The sequence below is a fragment of the Gobius niger genome (assembly GCF_951799975.1).
Source record: "Gobius niger genome assembly, chromosome: 5".
Taxonomy (NCBI): domain Eukaryota; kingdom Metazoa; phylum Chordata; class Actinopteri; order Gobiiformes; family Gobiidae; genus Gobius; species Gobius niger.
Window position 1 is genome coordinate 3,024,632 of NC_136856.1, and position 23,390 is coordinate 3,048,021.

The 23,390-nt window shown below is 45.4% G+C and overlaps 1 protein-coding gene across 1 annotated transcript in view; it reads right to left on the reverse strand.

Moving 5' to 3' along the window:
* fat2 (FAT atypical cadherin 2) overlaps window positions 1–23,390 on the reverse strand; it is a 223,921-nt gene that overhangs the window by 38,501 nt on the left and 162,030 nt on the right. The window contains exons 20-23 of the mRNA XM_079556143.1: window positions 21,715–21,912; window positions 19,176–19,776; window positions 15,966–16,166; window positions 11,211–11,368 (exon numbers count right to left, since the gene is read on the reverse strand). Coding sequence (XP_079412269.1) covers window positions 11,211–11,368; window positions 15,966–16,166; window positions 19,176–19,776; window positions 21,715–21,912 — 1,158 coding nt within the window. The remainder of the gene's footprint in view (window positions 1–11,210; window positions 11,369–15,965; window positions 16,167–19,175; window positions 19,777–21,714; window positions 21,913–23,390) is intronic.

Genomic DNA, 23,390 nt, shown 5'->3' on the forward strand with positions numbered 1-23,390 from the left:
AGCCGTCTGTCCAGGCCATTAAGAGCCGTCTGTCCAGGCCGATGAGAGCCGTCTGTCCAGGCCGGTGAGAGCCGTCTGTCCAGGCCGATGAGAGCCGTCTGTCCAGGCCGGTGAGAGCCGTCTGTCCAGGCCGATGAGAGCCGTCTGTCCAGGCCGGTGAGAGCCGTCTGTCCAGGCCAGTGAGAGCCGTCTGTCCAGGCCAGTGAGAGCCGTCTGTCCAGGCCAGTGAGAGCCGTCTGTCCAGGCCAGTGAGAGCCGTCTGTCCAGGCCGGTGAGAGCCGTCTGTCCGGGCCTGTGAGAGCCGTCTGTCCAGGCCGATGAGAGCCGTCTGTCCGGGCTGATGAGAGCCGTCTGTCCAGGCCGGTGAGAGCCGTCTGTCCGGGCCTGTGAGAGCCGTCTGTCCAGGCCGATGAGAGCCGTCTGTCCAGGCTGATGAGAGCCGTCTGTCCAGGCCGATGAGAGCCGTCTGTCCAGGCCAGTGAGAGCCGTCTGTCCAGGCCGGTGAGAGCCGTCTGTCCGGGCCTGTGAGAGCCGTCTGTCCAGGCCGATGAGAGCCGTCTGTCCGGGCTGATGAGAGCCGTCTGTCCAGGCCGGTGAGAGCCGTCTGTCCAGGCCAGTGAGAGCCGTCTGTCCGGGCCGGTGAGAGCCGTCTGTCGGGGCCTGTGAGAGCCGTCTGTCCAGGCCGGTGAGAGCCGTCTGTCCGGGCTGATGAGAGCCGTCTGTCCAGGTTGATGAGAGCCGTCTGTCCGGGCCTGTGAGAGCCGTCTGTCCAGGCCGGTGAGAGCCGTCTGTCCAGGCCGGTGAGAGCCGTCTGTCCGGGCCTGTGAGAGCCGTCTGTCCAGGCCGATGAGAGCCGTCTGTCCAGGCCGATGAGAGCCGTCTGTCCAGGCCGGTGAGAGCCGTCTGTCCAGGCCGATCAGAGCCGACAGGGCTTAGAGTGAGGTTTAATGAACATGTAACGCACTGACATCAAAGTCCGTCTCTTTAACGGCGAGAACATGTTCAGGTCGACTGACTCCAGACCAGTTTGATCCTCCGCACACGCCCCGACCGTCACATCCCATCTGCACCGAGCAGCCACGGGTCACCTTCACAACACGCTAAGCCCACATCTACATTTCAAAGACAAAGAGGCGGCGGTTGAAGATGTGAAGTCGAGCTGAATGAGTAATCACCATCAGAAGAGCCGGGAACTCGTGAGAACCTGCTCGACATGTTCTGAGCGGCGTGAGATTCTTGTTCTGGGTTATCAGACCGTTTCAATCCCAATGTATGACCGTGTCTTGAAGAGAAGATGTTGCTGTAATAGCATAATGTGGAGACTGTTCGAACGCCCTGAACATTGGGAGGCTGGATGTCTGTTGTGAATATGAGGACTGAACCAGGACTAGACGAGATGAACCGGGACTAACACAGGTGTAACTGAGGGCTGACAGGGCTGTGGAATTAGCATGAGGGTGAATTTGTGCATCTTTTAATTATTTAAGTGCCTATTGGGTTATTTATCTTCAAGGTGGAAACCATAAACATAAATCATCTGCTCCTGGCTCTGAAAAGACCTTATCTTATAAATGCTTTTCCTTGTAGTATGAAATATAAATATCAAATAATAATTTTGTTTTTGTTTCTGGCAGTTTTTCTGTCAGTGGTTCCCCTGTACTGCCCCAGCCCCTGTGTACTCGGATTCGCCCCTGCTCAGAGTAGATTCCGCGTAGCTTTCAGTCCCGCTGTCGCTGGGCTGTTTGGATGCGTAAAACAGCCACAAAATGCTGCAAACTTTGTGTAAACGCCTTAAAACATCGAAAAGCCCCAAGATTCCTGTTGATTAATCCAGCTCTTACGCATCGTGGTTCTGGAGGCTCCGTCTGCGTTGTGGGTCCAGCCCATAGTTTCAAACGTTTTCCTGTCCGTAAATCTCCACCTCTTCACTGTCTTTAGAAAACTTTTATTGCATCCAAAGAAACATGTGGTATTTCCTCCGGCCTTTTCGCGCTGTATTGATCGGACGCTCCGTCGGTAAACCGAACACCATGTGGCTAATTACCAAATGTAAACATAGATGTGCCGCTTTTACAAAATCAATCCTGATCTTTCGACAGTTTCACTCAAATAAATAATAACTATAAAGTCACAGTGAGTCATGGAGAGTCATTGGCCTCAAGTCCAAGTTAAGTCTCGAGTCACAAACAGCAAGTCCCAAGCCAAGTCTTTTTGGAGCTTTGGTCAAGTAAGTCTCAAGTCCCGAAAATTGCGACTCGAGTCTGACTCAAGTCTCCCACCTCTGCTTTACCGTGACAAATGCAGCCGCTCATATAACAGCTCTGTGTGCTGGGCCCCGGGCAGCACAGAGCGGGACAAGAACAGACTGAACAGGCTGGTCAGGAGGGCCAGCTCCGTCCTGGAGCACCAGCACAAGGTAGTGATCTGTGCAAGATCGCAACTAACGACCACGACTGTCCCACTGCCAGGCGGATCATAGAGCCCTAAGAATCTGTGTACTTAATCCTATACTTCATGTTAAGTGCCTGCTAGAACCAGAACTCCCTGCATGGGCTGTGACGGAGTGAATGGAAAAAAAATAAACCTATTCTCCCGATGGCTCTGTGCCAGTGATGCGACGTCCTTATAATAATCCTGTATACACATGAGTCTGTCACCTGTACGTGTGCAGATACACATGCTACATCCAAATTCATATGCAAACACGAGGCTTGTGGCGCGGGGTCTTTTCTTTTTTTTCTGTTCTCTCTCCCAAGTGTGTTTTGCTACATCCACAAGTCTTAAGGGGCTGTATGTGAAGCTTACTGTATGTAGAATAATAATAATGTAAAGTCTTAGAAAAAGGCCTATAGACTTGCTTCCTGAGGGGGAAAGCTTTCATCAGCGGCTGCACCATCTCCTCAGATGACCACGTTAGACGCTTCATTCTGACGCCTTTGTTTGCTCGTACGTTCGCTCGGATGAAAGAGGAAATACCCGGGAGGATGCGCACTTTCCGCGGGGGCAAACCTTGGGAAAAAAGCCGGGATGTGTTCTGAAGACTTTCCCGGAAAGCAAATTAATTGAATATTCCGGTTGAGCGCTCGCGAATGTCACGCCAACGAGGAGGAGGAGAAGACAGACTCGCCGAGGGAGAGGAGCGTCACGTGGAGGGCTTCTGCAGATATCTGTGTTCAGAGTAATGTCTGTGGAGCAACACGGGCGAGGAACAGGCGCAGCGGCGGCATTTCAAGCAAAGTTTACGTTGTTCATTGTGGTCCAGACTCATTCCTATGCATTTCTATTATCCCACAAATCTGAAGGAGGCAATACTGTCTGGAACAAAGGCATGAGGATAAGGAGATGACTTTGAAATGAAAATGCATCCCAAGGCTAATCTGCGGAGGGTGAATTGATTTACTGCCAAAAAGTCACACAGCAACTGGAGCTCGGCAGGATGGCCCGCCTCCTAACCAGGCCCTTTACAGGTCTGGTACTTTGTCTTCATGGGCCTGAGTAACAAGTCCACTTTCTCTGTCCTGCTTCACAATTTAGATTAGCTTTGAACCATGCACATTCATAGAACTGAAGTGCAGTTACTGAAAGTAACCAGGCTGGACTCAACACAAGCTGCTTCACTCACGTCTATCGGACAAACTATTGCCCACCTCTGTTCGACACTTCCCTATAGGAACAGTAAAGAACACATGGGGATAAGTATTTACCGGAGGTTCAGGAGCAGGACCACACCTCACACACGCCCTCTCCGGTTTCCATCTTGCTTCCTCTCCTCAGCCTCTCCTCGTTCCCGTTTACGTGCCCCTCCCTCCCACACTTATTTCCCGACTTTTCATTCCTTGTATCTTTCAGGTCAGGGGGGATGAACGCCCGAGAGCTCGTCGTTGTCTCCTACGAAGCCCCAACACGACAGCACTATATCCTTCGCCTCTTGCTCGCTACATGGTATGTTTTTTATTTAGGCAGGGACAGTGCACACAGTAACATTGACCAAAAGGAAAGATGCATTGTACCAGGTTAGAGCAAAAGTGCTAATTTCCACCTGTCGTCCCATAAAGTTGTTTCACTTGGTTTGAGGTCGTGGTCCTTGTGAGTGAACTTAACCTTAGACATGAGGACACGGTTTACTCAGAGTGTGGGAAGTTGCAGTGGCTGAGGAGACGCTTCCTCAGAACAAGAAGGTTTCTGTGTGGAGTTTGCATGTTCCTCTGCCCGTGTCTGGATGGGTTTCCATCGAAGGATGGGTCAAATGCAGAGGACAAGACACTGGTAAATGGTCTCAACTTATACTGCGTTCTTTAGGCCCAAAGCGCTTTACAGCAAGGAACCATCACCCATTCACTCTCTCACTCGTACACCAACGTACACAGACACTGGAGGAAAGGTGGATGAAGTGTCTTGCCCAAGGACACAATGACAGTGTGGCCTTTGCTCTGCCTGACCCCGTCAGACCTCAGAAGCTCAGCAGGAAGGGCCTGGTCGGTGCTCGGATGGGAGACCGTTTAGAAACACCAGGAAGCCTGGGGTGAATGTAGTGAGTGAGTGATGATGGTGGTCGGAGAGGCCGATGGCGCAGACTGGTTGCCTCGCTTCCGTCAGTCAACCCCAGGGCAGCTGTGGCAACAACAGTAGCTTACCACCACCGAGTATAGAGCTCCACAGTCCCGCCCCTTGCGGTCTTGTTGCTCCGGTCCGGAAGCAAATCAACCGTCGATTTTCCAAAAATTCAAATATTAAGAGTTTAACGTCACCGCAAAAGCTAATCAGCTCTGTAGCAACTCGTGACCATAAAATGTTTGATTTCAATCCAAAAAGAAGACGACATGTTGAAGAAAAGGCAAAGGTACAAGGCTGTGACATCATTCACTTCCTGACTATAGAAACTCCGTATCCCAAGAACCATTGCGACATCGCGCCCGCTGGTCAAGGCAACCAGGTTTTCAGCAAACACGACCAGTTTATTTTACTTTGCAGAACAAAAGTTCTGTATTATTTCACTATTAAACAATCTGAATCCTGCTGATTGGAATAAAAATGATGGTGGTTCGTTTAATTGGATCGTTGGGAACATTTTTTTGATCTGACGTTTTTCTTACTCTCAGTGTTAGATCTGGATAAAACGTCCACTATCTGCCTGCATTATGTTTGAATACATTGTTTATAATATGTTGTCTACATTACAATAAATAAACACGTGCGGGAACGTGAAGCTCCACCAATCAAAAGCCTCGTAGTAGATTATGGGACTCCCGAGCATCCTGGGTAATGTAGTTCTAGGACGAAGGCTCACAGTTAAACTAGATGGATCTCAGACGTGCTTTTTCCACCTGCGTCTGACTTTGCGGTCGCTTTAGAACCACAGAGCTGGATTCAGCCCAAGAGTTAAAGACTTTATTCCAAATCAATACGGTCTCAAAGCAAGGGGAGTTTTACTTCCGCACCGGAGAGGAGGCGGGGCTGTGGAGCTCTATGGAGTGAATGAATAATGCAATGTGAAGTGTCTTTGAGTGTCCAGAGAAGCGCGATATAAAACCGATGCATTATTATTAGTCTGCACCTAAAGGAGCTGGGATTAAAACTGCCCACCTTTGGGTCATGAGACGACCCGCTCTACCACCTGCGCACCTTCACCTAGTCCTAGACCAAGTCCTTATTTCGGCGGCTGTATGAGTGGTCAGCATGGCGCCTTTACTATGACCCTGCAGGATCAATTGTTCGGGAGGTTTTCACTGCTGACGGACCCTCTCATTAGAAACCTACAGAACAATTGATCCTAGCATGTTGCAGAGACCGCCATGATGACCACTCATACAGCCGCTGGTTGCATAATGCACCTTTAAACTTCATGTGACGGTAATGAAAACAACATGTAGCTACAACTTCAGGCTTCGGAATTGGACACACAGCACAAAAAGGTTTGTTTCCCCACAAATATCTTGCTTTTACAAGAAAGCAAAGCAGAACGAATGTCATTCCGGCGCGAGGGAGGGAGAGGAGAGTGAAAAGCAGAAGGCCTTGGACACAGCTGGTATTTCACCGCGACAAACATCTGAAATGTCACAGCTGCCGCACAGAGGCAGATCCCAGAGAAGATCCAGTCCTTTTTTAGTTTCCTCGTATTGACAGGTGCCAGGACTGACCCAGATAAACACGAACGGGATCAAAGGTTAACCACAGTGACACAGGAGGAATCTACAGCGCCAACAGGTCGGGTCAGAAACAGAGAACACAGCAGAAACGAGGAGTCCGAGTCAGAGACAGCTCCTTGTTTCAGTTAGGGCCAGCACAAATCCACAAATTCAATATTCCAAACCAGCGATAAACCACAGGAAAATGTCCAACCTTTCAAACCTCAATCATTATTTCATTACCAATAAATGATCAAGGCTGTCTTTGTAGTTTATCACAATCAGTAAATATTGAACCTGGCTAAATGTTCCTATTTCCAGACTTAATGGAATAGGCCACCGTTTCTACATACTGAGATGTTCTTACCTGAGCTTTGACGAGTTCTTTAGGACCTGTCTGATCTTCACCCGTGCCTTCAGTCACGTAAACACAGCACAGACGGCGTTAGCATTTAGCCTCTCCCTCTCTCCTCTATAGCTCCAAAACAGGTCAAGATAGAAGCTACCAAGCTCTTCCACGTTTTCCCTATTTAAATATGGTTATGTGAAGTGTTCCACTACAAAGTATAATTACACAAAATTAAACAATGTGGATTTTCTAAGCGGATAAAAGGGGATCTATATTGTAAGGCGTAATAATACCAGGAGTAGTTTGGCATCCACGCAGTAAAGTGAAGATTACTGCGCGGATTTCGAACTCCTCCTGGTATTATTACGCCTATTCCTTTAATAAACACCAGCTAATTTAAATTTCCCATTCGTTTCAATCACAAACTGGCATTAAATCTAACTTTATTAATACTGGAAAACTATGACATTGCTCAACGACTCGTATTGTTCATCGAAAAATAAAAAAATGTATAGTTTTGGCTGAAATTGACTAAATTTTTCTGCACAAAAGTTGCCTGTTTTGTCCAATTCTCTTTCTTCAGTTTGCAGATCTGACGACATTCATTATGCACTGATTTTTTTCTTTGACTGCGTCCCGGGCCTCTCTGCACTCGACCCCTACGGATCCCTCTGTGGGTCCACAGGAGGGCGGTCTGTGCCCAGCCGGGCCCTGTGGCGGTCGCTGTATCGGTCTGTCGTGGTGAAGAGGGAGCTGAGTCGGGGCAAAGCTCTCGATTTACCGATCGCTCTACGTTCCCGCCCTCACCTATGGTCATGAGATCTGTAATGACCGAAAGGACGAGATTGCGAATACAAGCGGCCGAAATGAGTTTCCTTCGCAGGGTGGCTGAGGGTGAGGAGCTCAGTTACCCAGGTGGAGCTCGGAGTAGAGTCGCTGCTCCTTCACGTTGAAAGGAGCAGCTGAGGTGGCTCGGGCATCTGTTATGGAGCCTCCTATTTGCCTCCCGCGGGAGGTGTTCCAGGCATGTCCTAGTGGGACAAGGCCTCGTGGAAGACCCAGGACACGCTGGAGGGACTATGTGTCTGAGCTGGCCTGGTGTGTCCTCGGGGTCAGAACAGCTGGAGGAGGTGTGGTCTCGGGGTCAGAACAGCTGGAGGAGGTGTTGCCTCGGGGTCAGAACAGCTGGAGGAGGTGTTGCCTCGGGGTCAGAACAGCTGGAGGAGGTGTGGCCTCGGGGTCAGAACAGCTGGAGGAGGTGTGTGTGGATCGGGAAGTGTGAGTATTTCTGCTCAGACTGCTGCCATAAAGCGGAAGAAAAAGGATGGATGGATTTTTTTCTGAGTTTGTGGCATTGACCTCTTTCCCCGCCTTAACTGAGCAGACCAGTTTTACCCAAATCTAAAAGCTTCTCGACTTACAGCCAACAGGCCAGTGTAATGCCTCATTTGAAAGACAAGACCTACAAAAATGACTTTTTTGTCGTGTTTTCATTGGTTTTTTTTGGTCGTGTTTTTGTCTCTTTTTCGTAGCTTTCTCGTGTTTTTTTGCCGCTCTTTTGCCGTGTTTTTGTCACATTTGTTGTCACAAGTGTTTTTGCTTTTTAGATTTGGGTGATTCCAGCCTGTAGATCAAGTGCTCGCTTCATGTAATGACTTTAAAAGCGCTGCATAAACTGATCTGATCACAGTCGATCATTAAATAATCCTTCCACTGCTCCGCTCCCCTCATTAAATCAAAGCTTGTGTTTTGTTGCTTTAGGTGAACGTTGGACACTTTGACCTTCATTTATAAATCTACTCTGAACAAGTCGTTTTAAAAAGGCTGTAAATCTGAACCTCCTCGTTTGTCATTCACGGGAGCCCCCACACTCACCACGGCAAACACAATGAGGTCATATTTATTCATTGTTCGTCAGGTTTTCCTCACACGGCGATGATTAGATCTGCTGTAATTTCCACCTGCTGTGAGTGAGGCGCTTGTTTGAGGATAATTTACCTCCTGAGTGATTGAAAATAACATCTCCTGATTACCTCGCCTGGTTACAAATGCGCTTCTGCAAAACTATTCACGGCGTTTGGATGAAATGATAAATAACAACAACAGGCAGTCGCTTCAGAGCTGGTTTGGATGTTCTCCCCGAGCCTGCGCAGGTTTTGTATCGCCCACCGAACATTAAGGCAGTAAAAACCACTACTGCCCTACCACTAAAAACATGTACAATAGGCCAGGATGAACGGTGTGTGAGTGAATGTTTGGTGGTGGTACCGTTGGCGCAGACATGAGTCAGTCTCCCCCAGGGGAATCTTTTTCTTCTTCTCCTCCTTCTCCTTCACCTTCACCTTCTCCTCCTTCTCTTTCTCTTTCTTCTTCTTCTCCTCCGTCTCCTTTCCTTCTCCTTCTTCTCCTTCTCTTTCTTCTCCTCTTTCTCCTTTTCCTTCTCCTTCACCTTCTTTCTTCTCCTTCTTCTCCTTCTCTTTCTTCTCCTTCTCTTGTTCCTTCTTCTTCTCCTCCTTCTCCTTCTCTTTCTCTTTCTTCTTCTCTTTCTTCTCCTTCTCTTTTTCCTTCTCCTCCTCCTTCTCCTTCTCTTTCTCTTTCTTCTTCTCTTTCTTCTCCTTCTCTTTTTCCTTCTCCTCCTCCTTCTCCTTCTCTTTCTCTTTCTTCTTCTCTTTCTTCTCCTTCTCTTTTTCCTTCTCCTCCTCCTCCTTCTTCTCTTTCTCTTTCTTCTTCTCTTTCTCCTCCTTCGTCTCTTTCTCTTTTTTTCTCCTTCCTTCTCCTTCTTCTCTTTCTTCTCCTTCACCTTCTCCTCCTTCTCTTTTTTCTCTTTCTCTTTCTTCTCCTTCTCTTTCTTCTCCTTCTCTTTTTCCTTCTTCTTCTCCTCCTCCTCTTTCTCTTTCTTCTCTTTTTCCTTCTCCTTCTCTTTCTTCTCTTTCTCTTTCGCCAATAGGTCAGAGTAGCGCCTCATTTGAAAGATTTTTCAAATTTGAAAGCTTTTTCAAATGAGGCGCGATTATGTCACATTTTTTAAATGTTGTCGTCATCTTTTTGTCGGGTTTTCATCTCTATCAGTGGTTCCCAACATTTTGTCCATAGAACCCCCCCAGTCCAAAACTGCGGCCCCCACAAATGTATCAAAACAAACAACTGAAATAAACTAAAGGTGTGTTTAATGCACCTGTAGTCCTTACTCAGTCATATTTGACCCTCTGACCAGGCAAAGCTCTGGGCTTCCTCGGCCTCAGGGGAGAAACGTCACAGTGAAAATCAGTCACAAGTTTGTCCACTGTTGAAGTGTTTTATGTTTTGTTATTTCTGAGACTCGCCCTTGTTTGTTTTGGAATCTACTGATTTTTGTCTTTCAGACGATCTCCCTCTGAAGCTCTAAACATGAATGACCTGAATCAGGCCTCTGCCCCTCACACAGCGCCCCCTGCTGTCACAGCTCAGAAGCGTCACACACAGACATCTATAAAACATCGGCCTCAGAAAACCCTTATAGGTGTTTTCTCCCAGTCACGTGAGTAGAAATGCAAGCACACGACATTTTGAAGGGAAACAAAAATGGCGAATGCAACAAAAAACGATCACGATTCCACACAATTATGCAGTGGTTTTTCACCGACATCTGTTACAACTCACGTACAAGGAAATGCGGCACTTTGATGCAAACAAACTGTCATTGTTGGATATTACAGACCCATGCACGCTTCAGCCGAGTTATTTACTGACGTGAAGTTCTCGGTCATACTCGAGTTTGGCGATATTTGCATAGTACATAGTTTCTTGATTTATTTTCCGTCTTCATACACAGGAAAATCATTAAAAGCATAAAAGCCTTTCTGCATACAGACATACTGAGTCAGGATGGGTATCGAATACATCTGTATGCTGGATGCTGGAGAGTTTAAGGACGGGGGACGCCCACGCCGCTCGTCGCTACCTCGTATTGGACATTATATTTGCCTGGATTCACCTAAACTTTTAATTGGCATATTTATTGCTCTGTTTTATTGCCTAATGTTTGGTGTAGCTGTGAGGCGACTCCTGTTGTGATTCTGGGCTATACAAAACCATTAAACTTGAATCTTGAAACTTGTATGGCAACCAAAAAGAAAGGATATTCTCATGAGTAAGCTAAGTTACTTGACACTTGGCTAAACCAGCGGCTAATAATACTGTAAAACACACTCAGCTTGTTGTATAGATCGCTCTTTCACAGATTAACGAACAGTAAATCTCACATTGACAGTAAATCCTTCTATGCTACAGCAGTTTTCAATAGGCTAATCATTTGATGATAAATCCGATTGAAAAGTACAATGGGACCCCATTAAAAGAGTAAAGACATGAGAAATTCTGACACCACTGATTTGCGCGGTTTTGAAATGTAGATTTTAAATGAAACGTTGGTGAGTTTATCTGGAGTTCATTAGCGTGTATCCCGTCAAGATGGAGTCACTTCAGGCGTGACGTCATGCGGGAGGCACAGGTCGACTCTAACAGACAAACACTGGTCCCTTTTGTACAATGATAACTGTAAATGATAATAATGAACTTTAGTGATGTTTTACTCTAGTCATTTTGTCTATTGTGGGTTATTTTTGTAACGTAACCCCGTGATAAACGAGGGACCACTGTGTTTCTATCCGTCTATGACTGAAACCTTTCCTATAATGATAAACGTGAGAGGCCTTTCGGGTTGTCGTCTGTCCCGGGGTGTGTGTGCAGTGCTGTACCTGCAGGCTGCCCCAGTCGCTGGAGCCGTTGGTGAACATGAGGAGGCCCTGCTCCTGCAGAGTCCTGAAGCGGAGGCTGAGTCTGAACTCCGGCCGCTCCTCGTCCAGTCCGGGCAGGAACTTCAGGAAGCCGCTCCCGTCGAAACGCAGGGCAGACTCTGGAACACAGCGGCACGAGGAAGGTGAGGAGGAGGATGTGAGAGGGTCTACATACAGAGCGGTCGGGACAGTTTCTTTATGGTTAAGGCGAGACACGGCAGGAGACGAGTTTTGCATTTGATTTCTGACATAAGTATGAGATGAAAATGTATTGAATGTTTTCATACATATAAAAATAAGACACTTTACGCATAAAAATGTCCACAATTGCCTATAATTTCATCAAAGAAATCTAAATAATAGGAAGAGCCAGGTTTAGACACACTTTTTTGAAAATGGTCACATTTGTATAACCTGCTTTAGGCACTCAAAGCGCTTTACATCAAGGAACCCATTCACGCTCATTCATTCACCAGTGTGACAGACACTGGAGCTCAGAGAGAAGAGAGAACCGCTGATCCATTCAGCCCCGTTCATAGTAATGATCCGGGTCTGTGAAACTAACATGGCTGCTCTATCCCCTCCTACGAAGCCCGTTCCTTAAAAGAGCAAAAACACGGGAAGACTGCGGGGTGGGCGGAGCCTCCACAGAGCTCCACCTGTCAATCATAGATTTAGGCTTCCTCTTTTTAGTGCTGATGTACAAAAACCAGACTGGTTAAAAAATATGGCACATAACCGAGCGTTGTCACATGGGTCACGTTTAGCCAGTTTAAAGAGGGGGTATTCTGCTTTTTTCAGTCCCATAGCATCAGTCTATATCACAGTACAATGATGACAAACCTTCTGTTGGTCTGTCAATGCAGTAAATTAGAATATCTGCCTTGTATAAAATGGCTCTCTCAAAATGGCTGTAGTGAATGTCTTGAAATAGGCCTCTGTCTCTTTAAGAACCTCTGAGCCTTTCCGACACGCCCCCTCCACACGCTGTCTGTGGCATCAGTGGGGAGGGGGTTCTGCTGAGGAGCAGTGGTTGGTTACTCGGCTGGTGACGAAAGCTCGGAGGCGTCTCCAGGAGGTGGGGGCGTTCCTAGGAGGACTCAGGCAAACCTATCCCTAAAATGGCCGCCATCAGAGTTTATACAGATTACTCAAAAATACGTGAATGTGCCAAGGCAACACTTCAGCATGTTTTTAATGAGGGAACGACAGAATAACATGATGGAAAGCTTGAAAAAGTCCATTTTGCAGAATACCCCCCCTTTAAAAGAAGTCCAACGCTGTTTACAAAGAGTCTTTTAGAGTCGTCCCTGGCCACCAGGGGGCGGTATTACAGCAATATCAGCTCCATGAGGACCAAAGAGAAGAGGCAGGGGGGGTGAAGTGTGTTGCCCAAGGACACGACCGTGTGCACCTGCAGGATCTGAACCGCTGACCCGCTCTCCTATCTGCAAATATTTCCTTGTTTCTAGTTCAATAAATCAGAATGAGATATTTAATAATGTAATGGTAAATGTCTCTCGTCTTTAGCCACTGCTGTCTCCCGGAAAGGAAATGACCATATTTGGATTACAGGGTCCGCCTTTCTTGCTACACGTGGATACCAAACAGTCAGTATTGGTGAATGAATGTGTGGGAATGACAAAGGAACGAGATATTGTGTCGCCTAATCTAACGTTGAACTGGATCAATGGACGACTCGTGCGTGTTATTCAAAATGGCGGTCAGGCCTGTTTGAGATGAAATGGCGTGATTGGTAACGCCTTGTTTTCACCGGCCTCTTTGATTGGCCTCGGTGATGGATCTCTTCATTGAGATTCCTGGAAATGCCCTTGATCCGCCAGAGCGTCTTTAATCACGGTCGGGGTTCCACTCGATCAAATCTGGGATTAAAAACGTGTCATTTGAGGGAAAATCAAAGGTTACGCCAACGCGAAGATGAAAGTAAACGAGAAAAGAGCGACAGGGCTTTGAAATGACAAGGTGGGTTTAATTTCTCCCTTAACCTCTTAACTCCCGCCTGAATCGAGAGGATCTTTATCCTCACGTCATCAGATTTTTTTCCATCATTTTTTTGTTGGGTATTCAACTCATTTTTGTAGCTTTTTTGTCATTTTTGGTCATTTTTTGTTATTTTTTTTGTCAATTTTTTATCACATTTTTGTCATTTTTACGTCCGTTTTTATCAAATTTTTGTCATATTTTTGTCATATTTTTGTCATTTTTCTGTTATTTTTTTTGTCAAATTTTGATCACATTTTTGTCATTTTTTTGTAACATTTTGTAAATTTTTTGTCATTTTTTGTAAATTTTTTGGTCATTTTTTTGGTCATTTTTTGTCAATTTTTTATCATATTTTTGTCATTTTTTTGTGACATTTTCGTAATTTTTTCGTCAATCTCTTGTGACATTTTTGTGACATTTTTGCCACTTTTTCATCAATTTTTCGTCACTTTTTTGTCACATTTCCGTCATTGTTTTCGTCTCAGTTTTGTTGCTATTTTCACGGCTTTTTTCCAGAAGCTTTTGGACTGGGGTAAAGCCAAACTGGAGAAAATGTGCTCGGTTCAGGTGGGAGTTAAGGGGTTAAAGTCGACGTTTTGTGCATAATTTGGGAGCACTGATTTTTACATTTTCAAGAGGGAAAAAACTTCATTCGAGAAATCAGTTTGAAACCTCTGCTGTAGATAACATAATATAAACAGATGAACCAAAATTGCCCACATTTTCAGAACCAAACTCTTCATAACGGCTTTATATAAGTTCCACGCATTTTCCCAGTTTAGTTTCTGAATAAGCGGGAAAAAAATCTGTTTCTTGGGTTCAAAGTTCAATAAATTAGGCAGGAATTAGATCCTTTACCCTCTTAACCCCCGCCTGAACCGAGCACATTCTCTCCCGTTTGGCTGTACCCAAATCTAAAAGCTTCTTGAAAAAAGCAGCAATAATAGTGACCAAAGCAAGGATGAAAACGCAACAGAAAAACTGACGAAAAGAGACAAAAAAGCATAAAAAAAAGAGATCAAAAAGAGATGAAAACAACAAAAAAGTTTTGCAGGTCTCAGCTTTCAGATGAGGCGTGACACTGGCCAAGAAGCTTTTTGATTTGGGTAAAGCCAAACTGGAAAAAATGCAGTTGATTAAAGCTGCCTTAAGCGATGTCTTTCTGAATTGTTTTCATCGGTAGGTGGAGTAGTGAACTCTGCTCCGCCCCTCCTCCCCTCACCTGGCCACGCCCCTCCCTCCCCTCCACACTGTTGAGACCACACTCCGCTCTGATTGCATTCAATGAGCTACGGAAATCTCATTCATCTTGTGTGAAGTAAATATTTTGAGATTTACATTTATTTGTTAAACTACAGCTTTCATGAAAGTCTGTCACTGTTTTTCTTTTTAACATTTAGAACATAATAATTCCATTTAGAACTAAGTTTACAGTGTAGTACTTTTTTGTCCCGCAGTCCTTGAACGCCTCAGCCTCTCCTCCGGTGCTGCTTTGCTTTGTGAGGAAAGCAAAGACCTGAGGCTCCTGTAGATACTGGATTAATAAACAAACGGACATTTCAGGAGGATTTCACGGTGGCGCCTCTAGAGGAGCTTATTGGTATTGCATCGGTGCCGGACCGGCCAAACGGGATCACTTAGAGCAGCTTTAAGGAGGGGCGGACTGGTCATATGTTCATTCTAGAAGAGCACAGAAGGGCCAGTCCGGCCTCTATATTTTCTCCTCTTATCCCCCGCCTTAACCAAGCTTTACCTAAATCTAAAAGCTTAAAAGAAAAGCATCAAAATGGCGACGAGGATGAAAATAGAACAAAAATGTGCTGGAAAAGCAAAAAAAAAAACAAGAAAAAAGCAACGATACAAAGCTATGAAAAACCGACAAAAAATCCACAAAAATGTGACGAAAACACAACTACAAAGCAACAAAAAAACACAAAAAGTGAAAAAAAAAACATGACAAAAACATAACAAAGCAACGAAAAAAAAGCAATGAAAAACCAATAAATACATGACAAAAAAGAGACGAAAACACAACAAAGCAATGAAGAAAAGCAATGAAAAAGCAACAAAATAGCCATAATAACACAACAAAAACACAAGACAGTGACGTCGAACACATAACAAAAAAACACACACAAAAAGATACACAAAATGTGACGAAAACACATTAAAAAAGTGATGAAAAAGCAACAAAAAACATGACAAAAATGGGACAAAAATGGGACAAAAATGCGGCGACGTGACAAAAAAGTTTCAATCACTTTTGTAGGTCTTAGCTTTCAAATCAGGCCTTACACTGTTGCTCTTCGGTCAAGAAGTGTCTCCCGCCAAGTGCATGTTCTGCAGTTCAGCTCTACCCAAATCTAAAAGCTTAGAGCAAAGGGAAGTGCAACGCCTCATTTGAAAGCCTAGACCTACAAAACTGACCTTTTTTCTTGCGTTTTTGCTACGTTGTTGTCACTTTTTTTTTAACTTTTTTTTTGTCACTTGGGTGCCACTTTTCTGTTGCTGTATTGTTTTATTGTCAACACATATTGGTCACTTTTTCGTCATTTTTTTCTCACTTTTCGTCACTTTTTTGTCACATTTTTGTCACTTTACTGTTGTTCCTAGAAAACTAGCTACAATGCTTTCACCTGCCGTGTCTCGCCTTTCATTTGAAATCAGACCTTGTTGCCTCCACCACAGAGGATTGTGAGCGTGAGATGTTACCGTTGCAGGGGCAGGCGCTCTCCCACTGGTGCGGGGGGGTGATGTACCCGGCGCGGGCGGTGGTGTAGTGCGTCACGCTGCCCCCTGCCAGTCGCACCGAGCTCCTGCAGCCTCTGGGAGCGCAGCCCGGACCCACACAGCCGCCGTGGGTCGACCGCGGGATGGTCAGCCCCAAAGAGTCCTCCATGTCCGAAATAATACCTGCACCAAACAGAGAAAAGGACTGCTTTAAACCATGGTCTGGGTGAATAATCCATTCTGATTGGCTGGAGGGTGTCGTTAAAAAGTGATAATCTCCACCTCGTCCGTTAAAATTTGCGAAACACACTCTAATACACCTCATGTGTGATTTGGGGAGCTCTGTGATGAACAGGAATGAAATAAATGACAATCAGAAACTTGTGAAGAGTCACAATCTGGACATTTTATATATGGAACATGTAGGGGGAGGAAAATACTTCATTTCAACATTTTTAAACTCCATATAGTCCCTTTAAACAAACAGATATTTCACAAGGATTTCAGCTCAGATGTTTGTCAGTTCATTTTCTTTTGTAAACTTTGAATAACGCTAAAGCCGCTAACTTTAAACATGTGTGATCGCTCAGTCTGTTTCCGTCCCCGACCCGCACTGTGGCTGTGTCCGAATGTCCTCACTATTCCCTATATAGTCACTATATAGTCATTATATAGTCACTATATAGTCACTATATAGTGGTCACATGTTGCAGGCGTGTCCGAATGTCCAAAGGCAAAAAAGTAGCCGCACTTGAAATTTCCCACAATGCATCTCAAAAAGTAGTGAGCATCGATGGTCACCAAACGGGTCAATATAGACCACAATGCATTGCGAGTCGGAGAAGAGCCTGACAGAGACAGGTCTTTGAACTAAACACGACTGAAGTAAATCAGCTGTTTCAGTCGTGTGTTTGTGTTTCTCATGAATAAACGACCAAAATATAAACGGTTACGGTGAAATGATGCTAACGTTAGCCGCTAACCTTTAGCTCGAGTTAAATGACCGATAGCTTCCTCTCCAATAATCCAAGACATTCATGTAAAAACCATGTTAAATATAAAGTATCTGACTCGTATTTATCCATAAATAGTTTTAAGTTTATAGTTTTAATTTAAATTTAAAGGACAAATAAAACGCCTGTAAAAGTGCCAAAACAGTCGTTCTGTTTCATAAAATAAACGTTTGTAATAATATATAAATTCAGATTAAAAAAAATTAAAAAAAACATATCTGCAGCCGCAGCGCGCCTGACGTCACGCAGCTTGGAGAAAGTAGTGGCTTGTGTCTGAATCGCCAACAGAATCAGTGACTATATAGTGATTATATACTGCGGGCCTGTGTAGTGAATGAGGATCAGGGACGAGGGTGGACATTCGGACACAGCCCGTGTTTGTATTTTTGCTCCAAATGAGCTCGAGACCCGGCTTTCAGAAGAATGAAACTCATGAGACAAAAGGCTGTGGTCTGAACCTCCTGTGGTGACTCCTCTTTGCTTCTGCTCGTGTTTAAATGTCCTGAGTCTGTGGAGATGCTGAGCTCCTCGTCCAGCTGCAGAACATAAATAAATGAGGTCTGTTTCAGCAGCAGGTGACCAACAAACCTCCTGGTTATATTCCCTCCGTCTCGCATAAATCTGTGTGGATCCGAGCAGCTTTTATGGCTCTGTGAGTAATTTCCCGCTGGATTTGTTGAAACGGTGAAACCTGGGGCGTTGGACTGGACACACTCTCTCCATCCACTGAGAAACGTGTATTACAATAAAATAAATCTGTTTTGACTGAAAGTCCCAGAGGCACCTTTTCATTTACACAATTACGGGAATATGCTGAGTTTTAATTGAAACGCTGGGTTCACGTCACACCTGTGCACAGATTAGCTTTAATTGGATTTTCCATTTTCATTTTATACATTTGCTTATTTCTGATTAAAATGAAGCTTTACTTTAAATGAATTAGGTTTATACCTTACATACGGCTGAGCATTGGGACACGGCTGATCGTGTTGGACTAACCCAGTGCATTATTAATAAACCAAACCAGTCTGGTCGAAAAAATCAAAGTATCAAAAGCAGGAATCGAAAAGAAATAAACAATCTTTATGCTCAAGCTTTGATGCTGTTGGTCATTTGTCAGTTATACAAGTTTGGATGATTTTAGTCGCTCCTTTTCATTTTTATTCAGTCTTATTTCAGTTGACTAAAACATCTGGACATTTTAGTTTTAGTCTCATGACAAACTTTAAATTTAGTTTTAGTCCAAGTTTAGTCGTCAAAAATACCACTTTATATATTTATCAATCAAATCAACGAAATCAAGACTAAATATTTTAGTCGACGAAATTAACACAGCCTCCAATAAATGATACAAATGCAAAAGGAATGAACATTATTAATCTGGTTTATGGTTCTACACTTTAGTATCAAAAAAACAAGTATCGTTAAAAAACGGTACCCAGCCATAATTATTACCACACACCTGCATAAAACACCCTCTTAAAGGGACTATACAGAGTTTAAAAATGTTAAAACTAAGTATTTTCCTCCCCCTCCAGGTTCACTGCAGACGTGTGGCTGCAGTGAAGCTCTGGCGAGTGTTTTTACTTCACAATGAAAGGATTCAGCTTAGCAAGAGATCGAGAGGCGAGGGGAGCATTTCCTGGATACGTAGAACCTCAGGGAGGGGATTTTGAGAGCTGTCGCCACTGGTGAAGATCCAAAAGATACATAAAGACACGCGAGCAGCTCCAAACACGGCTCCAGGTGTGTTTGATGAGAGAACATTGTAAAACATTGTTAAAAAAAGGCCCTAAGAAGTCGATTTTGCTGAAGAGGCCTTAGCAAATCATTCCTCACGTTTTCCCGTTTCGGCCTGACGGGAGGAGAATGAGGGAAAAGTGGAGCACAATGGGAAAAATTGGGAACAAAATTTGGAAAACTTTGGGGAAAAATGGCAAAATATGAGGGAAGAAAAAAAAAAAGACAAATTGGGGGAAAAAATTAGAAAAATAGGGGAAACTTAGGGAAAAAAACTGGGATTTTTTATATGGGAGAAAAAGAGTGAAAAAAACGTGTGCAGTAGGTGTTTTTTCCCTGCAGTTTGGTATTGTGTTTTGAGCAACAAAGCGATGTAAATGTAGATGTTTGACCATGAGATGAACATTTTTGGAGATCCAGGAGCCCCCGCAGACCTCACCTGGCAGCTTGCTGAGCGGCAGACGAGGCGCCGCTTCGCTCTTGGGCCTCAGCACGAGCAGCGCCTCCAGGATCTTGGAGTCCGGTCTCTGCTGAAGACTGGCCAGGTGGATCTCCTGCCTGTTCAGCCCCAGGGCCACGCCCAGGCTCCTCTGCACCCCCCTCCAGTGGTCCCCGATGAACTCCTCCGGCCCCATCCCGAAGAACTGCAGCGTCAGACCCGCGTCCAGCGCCTTCTGCTCGGCCGCCCACACGTGGATCCGGACCGGAGTCCAGACAGTGAACTTCCCGTCCGACACGCTCACGTTGAGGGAGTGGGTGCCCTCCCCCAGGCGCTCCTCTGCCCACACTTTGCCGTCGTGAGGTCCCACGGAGAACCTGGACTCGGGCGGGTTCTGCGAGACCAGGGTGTAGAGCAGCGAGTCGTGCAGGTCCTGGTCCGAGGCGTGGATCCTGCCGAGGGCCCGGTTGGAGAAGGCGGCGCCCGCGGTGGTGATGAAGACCTCTAACGGGACGGCGGACGGGGCGAAGCGGCTGGTCTCAGTCACGTTGATGTGGACCACGCAGATGGAGGAGAGAGGGGGGAAGCCGCTGTCCGTCACCTGAAAAGAACGAGGATTAATCTCTTAACCAGCTTAATATATATAAAACAGCCATTGATTCTACTTAAAATGATTCTATAAAGAGGAGAGAGAGAGGAGGAGAGAGGAGGAGAGAGGAGGAGAGAGAGGAGGAAGAGAGGAGGAGAGAGGAGGAGAGAGAGGAGGAAGAGAGGAGGAGAGAGAAGAGAGAGGAGGAGGAGAGAGAGGAGAGAGGAGACAGAGAGGAGGGCACTTATTTAAATCATTAAATAAGTGTCCTTTCAGCCTGGACTTAAAGCAGGACTAAGTAACTCATGCCCCTAGAGGCCATAAGTGCAACTGCAGGTGTGATTTTTTAACGTATTAATTGTCTGTGAGAGTAAATACTACACTGACAGAAAAGACAACAGGACAGAGGGATATTGTTCATCCAATTGGATATACTTTATTCACTCAAACTTGGCTGTAAATACTGTTTAAGCTGTGCTAGCCCAATTAGCTTTGCCCATTAGCTTGTTAGCTTCTTCTTCATGATTCCATAAGTGTGTATTGGTGGCTCCTACCCGGAGGCAGCAAAGTTGCAAATGTGGTTTTCTGGCCAGAGACACCAGGGGGCGATGAAAGACCCTCCAATCATCCCATTAACACCTGTATCACCCCCAGAGGGACTACGGGAAGGATTTATTGAGGTAAAAGTTACTTAGTTCTGCTTTAAACACAGTCAGGGTTGAGGCCTGTCTCACATCCCGTGTTTAGTCCTGACTCTGGGAACCACCAGGAGACCCCTCCCTGAAGTTCTCAGGGCCTAAGGTAGTTCATACGGCGCTAACATGTCCGAGATGGACTCCGGGGCTAAACCAGTGCAGAGACCAGAGCACTGGACTAATATGGTCGTCTTTCCTGGTTCTGGTCAGGACTTCAACACTTTATTTTGCCACATTTTGGTCACTTTTTTGTTGCTGTTTTTGTGGCTTTCTCCAAGAAGCTTTTAGATTTGGGTAAAGCCAAACTGGGTCGGTTCAGGTGGGGGGTAAGGGGTGATAATGTGTTCTGAATGAGAGGGGATTTCCAGAGACATCGACCTCCTTCTTCTTCAATAAACAACACAAACGGGACCGAGCGTGGATTTGATTTGGACAAACCCACGACTGACTCAGCTCGAAGGCGATGGAGCTCAGGACGAGGGCGGGTGGACAGTGAGGGAGCGTGGATGGAGAAAAAAGGGCGGTTTTCAGCAGCTGCGAGTCAAACTAAGCACTTTTTAAAGACGACTCTCCCACGAGACCCTGAGCTGTGCAGAATCAGCCCTTTTCACGTGAGCTCGGAGCGAACACGAGAGCAAAACACGAGAGGAAACACGAGAGGAGACACAGATGGATCTACAGGAGAGGCAGCAAAAGAAACGCCTCGACATTATATTAGGAAACTACTGCATTATTAAACCATGTTTTCGTCGCTATTTTGATGCTCTTTTTAAAGCTTTCAGACCGTGGCGTATGAACGTAGAAAGCACGTTGAGGTTGGCTACGTATGTGCAGACAGGGCTGTTGGTAAAAAAAAAATAAAAAAAAATCTAGAAGCGACGATCAGAGGACGAGGAGAGCGGGCGCTTTGGGAAAAGTCCTGTTCACAGTCGGCCGACCACTTCTGCCAGTGCCTATCGTGGTGTCATCTGTTTGTCAAAAGCTATAGAAAGCCTATAGTAGCTATTATTTATCCCAATTTACAAGACTTATCGAAATTAATCATAACTTCTTATAATGAAACAGACGAAAACGTGACAAAAACCTTTTTAATTTTCATCTGACTAAAACGTGACTAAAACGATCACATTTTGAAATGACTAAAATGTGACTAAACCTAAAAGCATTTTCGTCCAAAAGACTAAAAGTAAGACTAAAAGGAGCTGCCTAAAACAACAGTGGTATTGTGCACATGCCGTGGAGTCCGTGTCCTCACCTGTATCTTGAGCAGGTGTCGGGGCCACACCTTCCTCCTGAGCGGGGCCGACAGCGACAGCAGCCCGCCCTGGTCCACGTGGAAACGCCGCTCCTCGTTGCCGCTGACGATGTGGAAGGTAAAGGGAGGTCCGTTTTTGGGCGTGTCTTTGTCGGAGACCACGAGCTGCAGCAGGGTGCTCCCCACCGCCTCGCCCTCCTGCGGGACAACACACGGTCACACAGTGTCCTTTCAAATACAAATAAATGTCTGTGTTCAATAAGAACCCAGAACAAAGAAGTGATAGAAATATGTGCTAATGCGACTGACGCACAAATGAATCACTGAGACAAACTAAAGTTCAAACCCTGACAACACTTAGCAGCAACAGCTTAAAGGTTATGTTAGATTAGTTATGAAATAAATTCAGTTTTGTCTTCCCTTAGTGTATCGTAAACTCAGACATTCGTGGGAATACACTAATTATAAAGCATTTGTATCAATTTCATAAACTTGCAATAGTTTTCTAGCATTTTTTTGTGCCTCAACCAAGATTTTAGTTTAGTAGTTCTCTGTTTCATTGTTTGAGATGAAAAAATCAGGTATAGGTCTAGGGGAGTGATATGCAAAATCAACTTTTTCAAGCTTTCCATCATGTTATTCTGTCATTCCCTCATTAAAAACATGCCTGAAGTGTTGCCTTGGCACATTCACGTATTTTTGAGTAATCTGTAAAAACTCTGATGGCGGCCATTTTAGGGATAGGTTTGCCTGAGTCCTCCTAGGAACGCCCCCACCTCCTGGAGACGCCTCCGAGCTTTCGTCACCAGCCGAGTAACCAACCACTGCTCCTCAGCAGAACCCCCTCCCCACTGATGCCACAGACAGCGTGTGGAGGGGGCGTGTCTGAAAGGGTCAGAGGTTCTTAAAGAGACAGAGGCCTATTTCAAGACATTCACTACAGACATTTTGAGAGAGACATTTTATACAAGGCAGTTATTCTAATTTACTGCATTTACAGACCAGCAGAAGGTTTGGTCATCATTGTAGTGTGCTATAGACTGGTGCTATGGGATTGAAAAAAGCAGAATACCCCCTCTTTAAGGCACCGAAATGGCCGACAGCAGCCATGTTTGCAGTCATATTTAGCCTGAATTGAAATGCACAGCCTCTAGACAGAGTTTAAAAATGTAAAAAATATTTATGTGTAGAATGAGCCCAGACATATCCACCACAACTGCCTCTAAAATCCTGCACTGTCACTCAGAAAGTTGTTAATTCGGGTCTGAAGTGCCGTCATGCAGGAGCTTAACCAGAGCCGGTGCTGGCCCTTCTGGGCCCCAAAGCAAAATCCAGACGGGGGCCCTACAGTAGCATCCCATGGCTATTCGACGAAGAGCAAATCCATTTAGGGTCAAAATGGTTCCACTGTGCAGTAGTGCTCAATCCAGGCCCCGCCCCTCTATGTGAGAACCACTAACCACTAAGCCACTGTGAGACTGGAGTTTAGGACGACACTAGTCTATTTTCCACACTTTTTAAAATGGTAGCTGGCAGTTATTTCTGTCTCACCGCTGAGAATTGGCCTGTGAGTCGCCCAACTCGTTTTAGACTGTGCACATTCAGAGAACCAGAGTTACTGTAAGTTACTGCGCTCATGAGAACCGCGTGGATTCAACTCCTCTTTGAGACAAAAA